Raw genomic sequence first — 15416 nt, 5'->3', positions numbered from 1 at the left:
GGGGGAGGTACGGAGGGGAGAGGGGGTACAGCCACTGGGGGGTTCCCTTTGGTGGGTGGGCCAGGTGGGGACACCAGCGGAGTTTTGGTGGGGGAGGAAGGGGGCAGGGGTGGGGGCAGGGGCGGAGGAGGTGGGGGTGGGGTAGGAGGCGGTGGGGCGGGCATGCTGGGGCGAGGAGGGACTGTCCTGGCAGCGCCGTGCACCTCAGAGGCATTGCCTAGCCTGGGAGATGCAGGGGGGTTAAGCGGGCCACTGATAGTTTTGATAGGAAGCCGGGGAGAAGGCGCCCGGGAGCCAGGGGCCTGCCCTGTCTTGCCACCTGGAAGTAAACAAGCTCTGAGTTAGGTCAGCCACAGAGGACGGAGGAACCCGAGTATGTGGGTGGCTGTGACAGATGCCGTCCAGCGTGATGTCAGCCAAATGCATGGTGGACGCTCTCTTCCTGCACGCTCACGGGGAGACCTCAGGTGCGGCAGCTGTCCCACGAGAGGGCTGGCTGGACCGACCCCAAGGTCCTTGCAAGTGCCAGCCTTCCTGTTCCAGCCCATCTCTGCCCGCACCTGCCAAGGGCCCACGAGGGCTGGCTGCCCACCCAGCCCAGGGCACAGGGCTGCTCTGACCCTCTCTGCCTTTCCTTACCTGAAGGCCACCCTCATACTCATTCACCATTACCGACTGGGTCAATCCAGTCGGGTACCCAGCCTTTACATCCTAGTTTGGATCCTCAGCCGTACCAACCAGAAGCTCCTTGCTAGGGAGGTTTTCCTCATTTCCAGCATTTTGTGAACAAGGACTTCGGTTTTGCATCAAGACCAGAAGATCCATCATCCCTCGAATATATAAGTAACTCAGAAGTCAGTGGGAAGACACACAGCCTTGGGGATCCAGGTCCGACGACCTTGAACCTCCCAGTCCCACGGCTCTGGAATTTCAAAGCCTCTTTTTCCGAAGACATGTCCATTTCCAGTGGGCTCTCGGTCTCCTGATCTCCTGGCTTCCTCACCGCACAGATCCACGAACCCCAACTTGAAACCCAATGTCTCTTTGGAAGTCAACAAATCTGGAGTAGCATGCTGCTCCCCGTGACGTGTGTTTGGCATACTTCATGCAAGACTGGGGTGGAGGCGCTCCCTAGGAGGGGACTTGTCGCTCTCTGTGCGCCCTTTTGCTGTGCTTCTTACCCTTTTGTCCCTCCCCGAGGACAAAAATGTTCCTCTCCTTGTTTAGTGCATGGAAATTCTGCAGCCACTGCTCTAATGTGTCTTTGGAGCATCACTGTCCCCTCAGGAGGCTCGTTAAAATACTCCTTCTAAGTAAATATAGTGCTCTCCCTAATGGAATTCCAGGGAAGCCATATTTTCCTATTCTTGCACCCCTGTAATTTACAACCCCCTTGAAAACACGTGGCGAACACCTGAAAAGATGGTTGCTTCTCAGACAGCTTCCTGGGTGTTGCAGAATAGGAAACACAGCTGCCGACTCAGATTATAAACCCCAGCATCTGGCAGCGGTTCGGAGCTTTCCTGCTGGTGCGTCCCCGGGTGTGTTCACCCAACCACGTGCAAGATGGTACCCCAACGCACTTGACCCCAAAAGCCAGGCCATTCAAAGCAAGGTGTGGTGGCGGCGACGCTGGGGCTGAAACTCAGTGGGCAGGATGACAGTATCGGGCTTTCCAAAAGGATGGTGACCCTCCTCTGGCTATGATGTGACAGTTACCTGGGCAGCACTGCTTTTTACAAGTCTCAGCTACAGGATGGCTGCTCTGAAGGCAGGGTGGTGGTGCCATTATTCCTCTGCTGAGGATTTCCTTTGGGGGTGGTTCTGGAAGAGACAATGTCTTCGCACGGAGGCATCCACCCTGGCTGACTGGATCCCCTCGGGGCCTGAGGCAGGCACCGCCATGACACCCGGCTGACCGTGGCCAGGAGTGAAGGCCTCCGCCTGGCCTTTCCAAGGACGGGACCTACCGCCCCCTGCGATTCTAACATTAGACATTTCATGTGAGGTCTAGGGCAGGTGTCAGGCTCAGGGATTCCTGCCTTCAAGGTCTTAAGCCTGTTCCCATAGCACACAGAGATGAAGACAGAGGACCAAGGCAGGTCCCTAACCAGGCCGAGGCCTCCCTATAGGTCTGCTTGCTCCCTGAACTTTAAAGGAATAACAAGTTTGAGGAGGAGCAGATTCAGCCACTGGGTAACCAATCCTGACTTTCTAAGTGACTAAGGACACCATGTCTCCGAGATTCAAAAACGCTCAGAATGAGTCATTTAAAAGCACAGGAACCTCTGCTGATTAAGCGGCCAGGCGAATGAGACGTGGGCAAACCTATTTTTATTGTGACATGAACAGCAGAGGCAAGGAAGGCACAAATCCTCATTCGGCTTATGCTCATGCCCACTCCAGGATGAAGCAGACAGCTGGCAGCACATGTGTAAGGTGAGGCCCCCAGGAGAGAGGAATTAGCCTGCGTGCAGGCCAGGAAGCCAGGTAGCAGGAGGCCCGTGGAGAGAGCCAAGGGGAGTAAGTGCCAAGGGAAGGAAGAAGGAGGTTTTCCTTCATAACATAGACGTTAACCCTGGAAATCCAAACAGAAACACAAAAGGAGGCCACAAAGCAGGTGGGGAAAGGCCAGCTTGAGTGCATCTAGAGCCTGGGGGGGTTATCAAAAGATGAAATATGTTTTGGGGCACCCGGGCGGCTCAGTCGGTTGAGCTTCCGACTTCGGCTCAGGTCATGATCTCACGGTCTGTGAGTTCGAGCCCCGCGTCGGGCTCCGTGCTGACCGCTCGGAGCCTGGAACCTGCTTCAGATTCTGTGTCTCCCTCTCTCTCTGTCCCTTGCCTGCTCATCCTCTGTCTCTCTCTGTCTCAAAAATAAATAAACATTAAAAAGCATAAATTTTAAACAGATGAAATACGTTTTCCTTCTTCAATCTGTGGGTGTTTCCAGAAGATCTCGGACTGCGTGGAAGTCTCATTACACATTCCATAGTACCCAGTTTACTCATCCTATCTTATTTTAACGGCCACTCCTTCAGAGCGCTAAGCCAAGGCCACATTATGACTTCGGAAGACATTTTAGGGACGTGTTGCTATAAAGACAAATAGAATCTTTGACCCTGAAAGTGATTTTAAAAGAAATCCAAACATTTTCACGGACTCCCAAAAGTACTGTGAGCACTAGACTCTGTGCTTTCTGGGCCTCATGGCTCTCTGCAACCATGCTACCTACTTATACGTTCCACTCAACAAATATTTACTGAACACCTACCATACATCAGGCATTTTTAAGGCAGTGAAAAGAAACACAGTTCCTGCCTTCACAGAGTTTATATTTAGAGGGAGACGACAGAAATAAACTAACGAGTAAATATATATCAGATGGTGAAAACTAATACAAGAAAATTAAATCAGTGTAGAGGGGATATGGAGTCAGGGGGTGGGACTGATATTTTTTGTGGGCTGGATGCATAAAGCCTCACTGATAGGTTGATCAGGTGCCACATGAGCAGAGACCTGAAGGATGGGAGAAAATGAGCCATGTGGACACCTGAGGAAGAGTGTTTCTGGTCAAGAGAGCAGTCAGTGCAAGGGCCCTGTGGCAACAGCATGCCTGGTGTGTGCAAGAAAGCAAGGAGGACAATGTGGCTGAAATGGAGGGCGTGTGCTAGCAAGAGCAGGAGGCAAGAACATGGAGAGGTAGCAAAGACTAGAGCCCTTCTCTCTGAATGGCCAGGAAGCTGATGGAAGTGTTTTGAGAGAGGAGAGCCATGGTCGGTCTTACTCTGACATGGCACCCAGCCCATGCATCTGTTTATTGTCTCTGTCTTTGAGATTCCATCCTGTAGCATGCATCATTGGTCACTTCATTATGGATTTCCATCTCCTCTACAGAAATCAATGCTTGTCTTCACAGAGTGGCTCAAACCCCACTCACTTGTGTCCTACAGGAGACAGGTAGGAATGGAGACGACCTGGCTTCCTTTGGCCGGTCCCTGTTAAACCTGACTGGGTATTTCTCCTATCTTTTCTTCTGTGAAGAGAAACTAATGGACATTTTTTACCCTACAGGATGTTTATTTGCTACCACTCAGGAATTTGGGAAAAGAAAGCGGCCTTGAGAAATGTCAACTCTCTTTGCCAAGCCCTTAGCAGAAAAGAGGAAATGAAATGGCTTCTGAGAGGGTTTCAATTGGACCTCAAAGCACCCTAGTGCCCTTATCTTTGCTGGACTTTATCAGTAGGTGACAGCAGCAAATGCACCTCCTTATGTCAAACAGCCACGGAGCCCCCCCCTCCCCGCCCCCCACTACCAGCCAAAGGTTATTAGTAAAGCCACATGGTAGAAGATTCTATACCAGCAATGCTTGGGGCTTGATATTCCCTGATTAATGAAATTCTTGGAGTTTATTTCAGCTTGCTGGCTAAAGAGAACAATAATAGGAAAAATATTCCCATTACCCACAATAAGTATATATTTGCCCAATTTTAATGCAATGCTTTCAAAACATCTGATATCCACTAACACACAAATGGCTGCAGTAGACTGGTTGCAGAAATGGCCTTGCTTGTCCACTCCCTCCTGATTCTGTATCTTTGAAATGTGATTTTACAGATCCTGTCATCAAGAGGCGAAGTGTCTTTCTACACCCTCGTTTCCGGGCTGGCCCTGTGGCTTGCTTTGGGTAAGAGGATGCGGTAGGAAGAGACAGTGTGCCAATTCTCAGACTAAGTCTTAAGAGACTTTATATACTTCCGTCCTCTTTGTTGGAACCCTGCCACCGACACGCACAAAATCCCAAATAGTCTGCTAGATACTGAGAGACTGTATGGATCAGTCAGTTCTGTCATTTCAGCTGAGGCACCAAAGATACAAGAACTGTAAGATTAGCCAAAGCCAATTACCCAAGCTGAGATGACCCTAAATGGCCAACCACAGAGCTAACTATAAGCGAAATAAGTGGCTATTTAAAGGCCATAAGTGTTAGGCTATTTTGTTATACAGCAATGCCTAACTGATACAATGACTCACATTACAGTGATGTCACTGTGATTTTCCAACGCGATTTATACCCTTCATCAGTACTTTGCCGTCTGAGCCCCAATCACAGCTTTGCGAAACACTACACACAATGGCAAATCATTCTTCAGTAATTACAAAGGGATGACTTCCAAGACCCCTTGAGCATGATGCTTTGGATACTTTCAGTACGTGCTCCCCAATCCATGATCTACTGTTAGACAACTTTTCACTAAAAACACATCACCACCCTCCTGGCACGTGAGGATCGCCCCGTTGGTTCCACACGTTAAGGAGGGAAAGACCACGAGGCAGCCAGTCTGAATTGTCCCTTACCTGCTGCATCCCTCTGGCCTGCTGGACGCAACACTGGAAAGCCACCGGCAAACAGATCTCCCAGGGCTGGGGGTGTGCTTCCGCCTCGAGAGTTCGCAGCACCTCCTCCTTCTTTGTTGCCTCCCTTAGAACCTTGGCAGAGAAGAGGCAGGTGGGTGAGGACTTGTGAGCAGAGCTGAGCCGCCAGTTCTCATCCCGGGACCGTGATCCAGCACCGCCTGGGGCAGCCTTCCCTTTCGTTCCCCCACCTCCAGCCTTCCCCTTCTAGTGGGCATCATTCCCAAACGCCCTCTGCCCGGATGCCCCACAGACTCCTGCAGCTCGTGCTGTCTGCTGTTCCCTCTGGACCTAACCACGCAACTGACCATCAGCAGCCGAGTACCCTGAAGAGTGGCCGAAACGAAGGGGCCTAAACGCTGCCATTCCGTAGGTGCCGGCAGGGGAACCGGCAGCACCTTTCGAATGAGAACGCTCACACACTGCAGGTGTGGCGCTGGCCCTATTTTCAACTCGACGGTTGTTGTGGGAGGACCAGACAGAGAAAACCCAGAGATTCAGTTCAGCCGGTAATTTTAACTTCTTGTCCACAGAGTCTGGCCCAGAATGGCAAGCAGGAAGTGAAAGTCTGCAATGATTTGTGCTTTGGCATTTTCCTTCTCTGTCTCCCTGGCTCTCACTCCCTGAGCCCCCTACCCTTCCCTGAATCTTTTCTTCTACAGGAGAGAAAGCTCGTGAAACCCTGGGGGACAAGGGTCACTAATTCCAGCCTTCCAGACGTGTGTGATGACCAACTGTGTACGATGAGAAGACGTTCGGCTTAGGGAAGAGTTCCTAGCAAGAAATGTTCAGAGCCTGCAGCTAACTTGCACAGAGAAATCAGGGCACAGTGCCCACTGGTGGATGAATGGGTTTAGATTATTCTGAGTATTAATATACATTTACCTATTCACTGGCATGATTAGGAAACGAGTGTTCCGATCAAATGGGTTTGTCTGGTAACTGGGCTTAACCAATTAGATAGCGGGTCCAACTGGAAACTAATTTTTATTGCAACTGCTGAAAATACTCTAAAATAATTTGTCTATCCTTGTGTATTAACATATATAGTTACAGATACTAGATACAATTATACTTTTAGGACTATCCTTGGGAATTACCATCACGTGCATCATTGAAAACTACATGAAGACATAATAAGAGACGACATTGGTGAATAGTTCCGCATGTATTATTTCTACCTTCAGCAATCTTGATGAAAAAAAGCAAAAAAGCAGGTATGATCATCTTCCCCCATCTTGTAGATAAGCAGACTGAACCTCAGAGAAATCCCCAGATTTGCCGGGTAGCAGAATCAGGCCTCAGCCTGGATCATCTCTACTCTATACATAGAAAGCTGCAGTCATCTGACCCTATGAGAGAATTCTGAGCACATCTTTTTCCTCGTGAAAACAAAAACGTGGCATATTTTAATGATGACACTTTAATTTTTCTCTCACTGAGTTTGAGGGCTATGAGGATGCAGGGTAGGTGATCTTTAGAGGTTATCTCACGGTCAATAAACGCAAAGTGAAATCGCCAGACAGTGGAATATTAGTCAACAGTAAAGCATTGGCACGTGCTATATATGGATGAACTTTGAAGACAGTGTGCTAAGTGAAGGAGACAGTCACAAAAGGCCACAGGGTGTATGATTCCATTTATATGAATAGCCCAAAGAGGCAAATCCATAGAGACCAAAAGTGGATTTAGTAGCTGCCAGGGATGGGGGGAGAGGCAGAATGGAAAGTGACTGCTAACGGGTGTGGGGTTTCCTTGTGGAGTGATGAAAACGTTCCGAAAGGAGACAGGGGTGATGGCTGCAACCACATTGTGAATGGGTAAATGCCACGGAATTGGACGCTTTGGTGCTTAAAACGGTGAATTTTATATTATGTGGATTTTGTCACGGTTCAAAAGAAGCTATCCCACTATGTTTTTGTTTGTTTAGCGTTTGAACAGGGGTAGAAGATACACCGTGGATCATCTGCCGACCTGAAAAGGAAGCTCCGATTCTCTCACCCACGTGGCCTGTGCATTGAGCAAGTCTGCTATGGCCCAAAGTTGGCGCTGGGTAACTTCCCTGAGCAGGCCAGCGGTGCCTGGCTGAGCCTCCCGTGGCCTGCCCTTGCCTCACAGCAGGCCTAGCCCCGCCGCTCACTTACTCTCAATTTGTGGGGCACTGCGGTCATTGATCTGTGTGACTTTCCGTAGGCGAGTTCCCTGCTGGATATCAGCCAACAGAGCGCTCCGACCTTTGGGGTCTGCCTTTCTCAAGCTGGAAGCGTCTGTAACCACCTGTAAGGGAATAAGAGGGATCTGATTAGAACCACATGTAATAACACAATCCGCTGTTTGCTAGTATAACTTCCTGAGTCGGCTCCTTTCTGCCTGTAAACGTCTTTCGATTTGCACAGCTTCTTGGGGCTCTCTTCTCTCTGCTGGATGGGATGCAGCCCAATTCATGGATCGCTGGATAAAATAAGATCTTTAACATTTACTCTGTTGAATCTCGTTGTTGTTGTTGTTGTTGTTGTTGTTTTTTTTTTTTAAACACTTCCATTTTCGCGTGAGCTGACATGGTAGGGGTCTCCATGGACTTGTAGAACCAGGGAGCACCAGAAAGAACATATGTAGGCTGGTGGCAAATAAGAGGAGGGGTTGGGTTGTGCTGGAAGATAGAGTCCGGAGGAAACACAGTTAGAAGGTTTATACCATGTGAACCGAGACCTAGTTAAACATTTCTCAAAGCCAGAAATACTTCTTAGCTCTTGCTATTTGGGGGAGACCATGTGTCTTCGGTGTTTGGCTTAAATAGCACCACTTCAGAGGCCTTTTCTGACCCCCCCCCCCCAATCAAGGCAAGGCCACCCGGTGTTCTCTCTAAGGGTACCCTATTCCTTTTTCCTCTGCTAACTTCTATCGCCTGACGTAAACTTGTATCTGTCTCTCCTTGCGGAAAATTTCCATCTGTGGTTACGAGTTGAGGGTTCACCACCCCCAGAGGACTCTGTCAGGAAAAAGACCTTGTTCGTTTTGTTCACAAATTATTTCCAGAGGGTATAACAGGACCTGGCCACAGGTAGGCGCAGCGACTACCAGACAAATGAATGAGCGCGTGAACTAGACCCAGGACGTAGAGTACATTGACCTTGCTTTCAAGGGCATTGTGGGCGTGCCAGGGAGACAGGGCGCACATGCATGGAATTAAGCCATGACATCGTAAACATATGATGCAAGTCCCACAGAGAGGAAGGTCACCGAGAGTTCAGAAGTGGCCATATTTGCCAGGCTGCAAAGGAAGATAAGAGACCTTGAGATGGTCCTCGAAGTAGAGACAGGATTTACAAATCCTTGCAGTAGCCATTTTCCGTTCAGAAAAGGACAATCCAGCTTTGTTGGCTATTTAGTCAGAGACTCTCCAGTGTCACAGACTAGAAACAAAGGCAATTGTGGTTTTAGCTAAAATGTGCTGAGGGTGTGTTTTCACTGGCTGCCTCTACTGCCCTGGTGATGTATCTTCCATGGGCTTTGAAGGACATAAGCTTCAAAGCTGGGTTCTTGCTGCCCGGAAACAAGCTTTTTGAACCCTTGAAGGGCGGGGGCCCATGGACAATAGTCAGTAACAGAGCTGAGCAAGGGGCCCCAGCCCTGATGATACACGTTTTTAGAAAGCATTATTAATGCACACGTACAGCAGGGCATTTCTCACACAACATGCTTTTAAAGTCTATCAATAGAAACCATTAATATCCATAAATCCTTTTAAAATGCCAAGTTTTGAAATCTTTTAAAGTTTCCTCTCATTTTATTTACAAGTAGTTCATGGCAGGAATAAAAGGCCAAGGGAAATATCATGACCCAGTCAAGAGGGTATGAAAACTTTTGCAAAAATCTAGCATCACAATCTCAGACATGTATTATTTTCAGAGGTTAGGGAGAGAAAGTGCTTTGGAGCTTTCTTCCTAGTTACAAGATAAATAACACAGTGCATTATAATGATAATCATGGCTCAACTCAGGTGACAGCCTTGGGGACGGCAAGGGTTAGAACGGTGTGTTCTTCTGTTCAAAGAAGTAGCTGGACCCAGGAACAAACCTTGTCGCTAATAATCCCACCGCGGGCAAGTGGGTCATCTTATATAATTTTTTTTCAAATATTTATCTTTGGGAGAGCTCAAGCTGGGGAGGGGCAGAGCGAGGGGGACAGAGGATCTGAAGTGGGCTCTGCCCTGACAAGCTGACAGCAGCTAGCCCGATGTGGGGCTCGAACTCATGAACCACGAGATCGTGACCTGAGCCGAAGTGGGACGCTCAACCAACTGAGCCACCCAGGTGCCCCCGATCATCTCATCTAATTTAAACTTGATTTTTTAATTTATCACCAAAATGTATCCCCTACCCCCTGATCTTGCCCATCCCAAACTTTTTAGGTGAGGGCTATGAAGAACATTAAGAGCCCTTGGGATAATGACTTTGAGTACCTACTTAGCACAGGCCTCAATATATTCTTGATGATTCCACATGCCAAGATTTTTTGATAAACATTTTCCAAGTCAGCAGGAGGACATGGCGAGTCACATCATGTTTACATGCTGCAGTTCAACTTGCGGGACTAAATGGAACATTCCTTCTTTGACTTCTTGGCTTTCTTTCCTGCTGTACTGTCTATCCTGATGATTTTCCACTAGAGGGCTCTCCCTCCCCTGATATGGATATGGCATCAGTCTGTCCTCTCTGGTGAGGTCCAGAATGAATAACTTCAGGGCTAAGGGGACCACGTAGATTTAGTCTTAATGGGTTTTGCACAAAAGGACATCTAAGGACATATTCATTTGCACACTGAAAACTGTGTTACTCAGTGGCAGTCGTTTCTACGCCATCTGCAATATTTATTAGCAATTCAATCATAATTTGCTTCTTAAAAAACCCTATGAAGTCTTGTTACTGTGGTTACAGGGCACAGAAACAGAAGAGGGAAGATTTCCAAATATTCACTGGTTCTTTTATTCTATGCAAATCCTGGTTATTAGCAACTCACTAAAAATATAATCAACAGAGAGAAAGCCACTCCTGGACACTTGTCCTGTGACAAATATAGCCACCAAACATGTCCCCCTCGCCCCACGTGCATGTGCAAGGGTGCATGTGTGTGCACACACACACACACACACACACACACACACATACACACACACCCGAAACCAAAACATTCCTTTGATGTTTGCTCTTGTTCTTTCTTAACCTTGTTATTGAGTGTGGCAATTTGTTGAGTTCCACATAAACCTTTTGTGGACTCAGTTCCCCAGTAGTGAGCTCCAAATGCAATAGCGTGAACCCCAAAAAGATGCCACGTAGCAGAACAGCAATGCAAATTAGCCCATCCAGAGCCGTGCAAAGGCTGAAGGACCCAAGTGAGCCAGTAAGATCACAAAGACAAAAACAAAGACAGTTCTGACCAGGCCAAGGTGGTGAAGTGTCTGTCCTCCCATCCTGATAAATTAGAAAAGCTTTTGCATGTCCCTTTGTCATCTCAGCAAATGAGTCCATCAGGTTCCAGTGGGGTTTGGACGGGGGTGGAGGGATGGGGTGGGGAATGGCAGTCCAGCCCAGATCAAAACCTTGAGCTGCATGTCCTGCTGTCTGTCGCTTTGCTGCCATATGCCATTACTGCATGTGTCTGATTCATGCCGATTTCTGTGAGAAACACCAATTAAAAAAACCCCAGCCAGTTAATCCAAATCTGGCAGGCTGTCTATCTCAAGGATGCTCTAAACCCTATCGTATTCGCACAATGTCAGCCTCGCAGTTTCCTAAAGGTACATTCTCCAATGTGGCTGCTAAACCTAAAATTAGTTCTCAGGTGTCCAGGCACACAGCCTGCCCATTACCTCGGCCCTCCGCCCACTCCCGCCTTCTCCAAACTTGGGGGCAGCCAGCGTCCTGGGATCCCGTTACCAAACCTGAATCCCCAGGACAGCCCGCACTGCCTCCCACCTGCCATTACCGTCTTTATGTGGGAGAACACAGAGAGCCTGGGATCCCAAAGAGAGACACAAAATATTTTCACAGAAAATTAACTGACACAATGTTCCTGACACCCCAAATGTGCATAAGTCAGGCTGTTCCAGAAGGAGGTGTACTGGGATCCAACAGCGGTAGGTCTCGTTTTCAGAAATCCAAATAGGCAATTAAAATCCACAAGCAAGAAGAATGGACCCTCTAACCTCTTTTACTAAAGCCTGGTTTCCTGAACCACTGCATGCAGACCGTGACTGGTCCCTAGAGGACAGAGCTACCTCTCGCAGGGCTACCTCCTTTAAAGGGAGGGCTAAAACAGCACAACAGGTCCCAAACGGAGCCACTTGTCCCCAAGAGAGCAGACCAAGACAAAACTGCAGTCTCAGCCCTTCCCGGGAATGTGAACTTTCCCCAGTCGATCTGGAATTATCCTACCAGCACCCATAAGGTAATTTGTGTGATTGATCCCTGCCCTTCCCTTCGCCCTTTGCTTGCTTGAAACATTCCTTTCCTTTGTTTATGACTTCCCTGTCCCACCCTCTTTCTGCCTTTACCACTTGGTATAGCTCTGCCGATCTCCTTTCTATTTGCTCTAAGGGATGCTCCTTGATTCCTGAATCACTGAATAAAGCGTATTAGATCTTTATGTTTACTCAGTTGAGTTTTGTGTTTTAACAGGCGGGAAAGCAGAATTAAAGGCCCTTTTGTTGGGGCTCTAGGCGTATCTGTTCCTATTCTCAACGCCCTCAGTGAAGGACATCCCCTACAGTCATCTCCTCCCCAGGATGACTGGCTGCTGTAGGCTGGCCCAGGGGCCTGGGCCCAGGGGCCTGGAGGCCATCTCAGACCCTTCCCTTTTCCTCATTCCCAACAGCTACTCAAGTCCCAAGCTCCTACGGATTCTTCCTGAGTGATCTCTCTGGAACCTGGTTCCTTTTCTGCATCCCTGCAATGCTGACTTAATGCAGGTGATGGCATTCCTCCCAGGCTGCTCCAAAATATACCACTTTGGCATATTGATTATTTTGAATTAAAGGGATATAGGAAATCGCCAATGCAAGGACACTGACCGTCCTTTGTTCCCCTGTTAGCAGGAGATAAATTTCCCATGTGAATAGTATCCTCCTTGTACCAGGAGGAAAGGAGGCATCCTTATCGTCATCGATAGGGAATTCAAGGCTGAGAGGGCTGTGTAAACAAACCTTGTTACTTCTTTTCCAATTAACTACCCCAAGCCTAAACTTCCTTGTCTTGTTGATTCTTTACAAACGTACTGTTTCTTCGTCTAAAAGGCTACAAGCTGCCTACCTACCCTATGACCCAGCAATAGCACTGCTAGGAATTTACCCAAGGGATACAGGAGTACTGATGCATAGGGGCACTTGTACCCCAATGTTTACAGCAGCACTCTCAACAATAGCCAAATTATGGAAAGAGCCTAAATGTCCATCAACTGATGAATGGATAAAGAAATGGTGGTTTATATACACAATGGAGTACTACGTGGCAATGACAAAGAATGAAATATGGCCCTTTGTAGCAATGTGGATGGAACTGGAGAGTGTTACGCTAAGTGAAATAAGCCATACAGAGAAAGACAGATACCATATGTTTTCACTCTTATGTGGATCCTGAGAAACTTAACAGAAACCCATGGGGGAGGGGAAGGAAAAAAAAAAAAAAGAGGTTAGAGTGGGAGAGAGCCAAAGCATAAGAGACTCTTAAAAACTGAGAACAAACTGAGGGTTGATGGGGGGTGGGAGGGAGGGGAGGGTGGGTGAGGGGTATTGAGGGGAGGGCACCTTTTGGGATGAGCACTGGGTGTTGTATGGAAACCAGTTTGACAATAAATTTCATATGTTGAAAAAAAATAAAATAAAAGGTCTACAAGCTGCCTGCTTTGGCCACTTTCTTGAATTTCCTATTTCTATGAGCTTCTGTACGTTCAAAATAAGCTCGTTTCTCTCCCGTTAGTCTGTCTCACGTCAACTTAATTAGTACACCAGCCAAAGAACCTAGAGGGGGGGAAAAAAGGAAAACTTTCTCACCCCTACACAGGCCACCATCACCTTGGGATTCCATCATCTGGTCTTCATGTCTCCTGTTTTCTTGCTCTCCTCCACTCAGCTCTCTGAATGAACTGTATAAGGGACATGTCGCTTGTCATGGCCTTCCCCACCACAAAACTTTCTGCTGGCTCCCCACGGCCCTCAGGATCAAGTTCAAATACCTTCACACTGTGCGAGGCCCTCCACTTCTCCAGCATTCCCTGCTGGAGCTCACCCCTGGGCCTTTGCTTGAGCTAATCTCTCTGCTCTTTTTACCCTTGTCTATATTCCAGGAGGAATTTTACACTTGGCTATATTCCAGGAGGACTTCTGATCCTGGAAGGCCAGGTGAAGAGTCATTTTTTGTTCCTAGAGCAACATGCTCACCCTTAGAGCACCTGCCACCCGGATTATGTCACTCTGCTCAAAACTTGCAGTGTTTTTCCATCTCACTTGGGACAAAAAATTCAAAGCCTCCATTAATATGCTCTGCTGGGCTTAACTGCATTTCTGTAAGCTGAGTTTACCTATAAATGCCAGCCTTTTCCTACCCACACCAGCTAAGCAGTTCCACTATATGGCAGTCCCTCCCTAATTATAAGCTTTACCTCTGGTGCTTGTTTTGGCAACACTGATAAGTTTGATTGTAATATGAATTCCAAGTTCCTTCAGTAGGGAATAATCGGAAGAAAACAGAAGAATACAGGTTGGGAAAGGAAAGAGTAGCAATAAAGAAATATGGAGAAAGACGGATCTGAGGCGTGTATCAGCAGGGCCCGTGGGATGGGTTTCAGAGGCAGGGAGTAGATATTGAACTACACGGGAGCCATACATTTAAAAAGGCAGCTGACAGACGGATTGTGGATTGGACGTTGGGCAAAAACACAGCTTTAAATTATAAAATAAAATAAAAAGCTATTTTATCCACATCACAGCAAAATGAATCTGTGAGTAGTTTACAGAAGTTGCTGGAGAGAGGGACCCTGAAAAGAGGGCAAACAGAAATAATAGAGCAAACCTGTTGGTTATTAATGTGACTCAATAATATTTAAGATCTGAGTGCCGACTCTGTGCCATTAGATTAGGAGTTGGGGACGCAGTATGGGTGAGACCGCCAGGATCCTGTTGTCAGGGAGTGTGTCTATGTGTGTGTGTTTACGTGTGTGTGTATATATATGGTTGTATACGTATGTACACACGTATTGCATACACACATGTACACATACACATACAGGTATCTCCACTGTTTGAAAGTCCCCACTACATCACTTTTACAAAAGACCTACATTAGCGCCTACTTTGACTAAATGAAAGAAATCGGAAAAGGATTTTTGCTTCCACGAAGCAAGGTGAAAAGCGAAAACAGCGCGCAGTGTTGGTTTTGCAACAAGCCTTACAGAGGCGGCGCGCACCCCGAGCGGCGAGAACCGCCCCGCCAAGCTCCGTCCTGAGAAGCACACTCAGCATCTCAGCAGCCAGCCGCCACAGCTTTGAACTGTGCCTGTGAGCACCTGTGCTTTGTCTTGATTTATTTTGTGTGCCCGTTAGTCAGACGTGTCCTAAGGTATCAGAAAAGCCTAAGAGAGGTTGTATTTGGGGTCTGGGAATGCTCAAAAGTGGCCCTATTTACGTGAATGGTAATTGGTGCCTCAGTTTACAACATTTTGGCTTACAAAATGTTTCGAAGGAACTCCACCTTTGGATAGCGGGGTAAAACTGCATTCCTTGTTATTTATTTTCTGGATGTGATCCTCTGGTCTCCACAACTCAGATCCCAGTCTATTCAAGGCTGCCCTCAGATAATTGCATTTAAGGCACCCGTTGTCTGACTCTCCTCAAAATGCTTCAGTGACTCTCCATTCTGCCCCAAATCAAGGAATCCAGCCACATTCCTCCAAGGAATCTTTCAACCTTCTTTTGTATTTCTCGAGGAATTAAAACGGCTCCGGATTTC

The 15416-nt window shown here is 47.7% G+C and overlaps 1 protein-coding gene across 1 annotated transcript in view; it reads right to left on the bottom strand.

Moving 5' to 3' along the window:
• WIPF3 (WAS/WASL interacting protein family member 3) overlaps nucleotides 1-15416 on the bottom strand; it is a 79387-nt gene that overhangs the window by 16660 nt on the left and 47311 nt on the right. The window contains exons 3-5 of the mRNA XM_049641643.1: nucleotides 7560-7692; nucleotides 5359-5490; nucleotides 1-319 (exon numbers count right to left, since the gene is read on the bottom strand). Coding sequence (XP_049497600.1) covers nucleotides 1-319; nucleotides 5359-5490; nucleotides 7560-7692 — 584 coding nt within the window. The remainder of the gene's footprint in view (nucleotides 320-5358; nucleotides 5491-7559; nucleotides 7693-15416) is intronic.

The sequence above is a fragment of the Panthera uncia genome, chromosome A2 (assembly GCF_023721935.1).
Source record: "Panthera uncia isolate 11264 chromosome A2, Puncia_PCG_1.0, whole genome shotgun sequence".
Classification (NCBI taxonomy): domain Eukaryota; kingdom Metazoa; phylum Chordata; class Mammalia; order Carnivora; family Felidae; genus Panthera; species Panthera uncia.
Note: the sequence above shows the minus strand (reverse complement) of the source record. Positions and strands in the feature narration are given on the sequence as shown.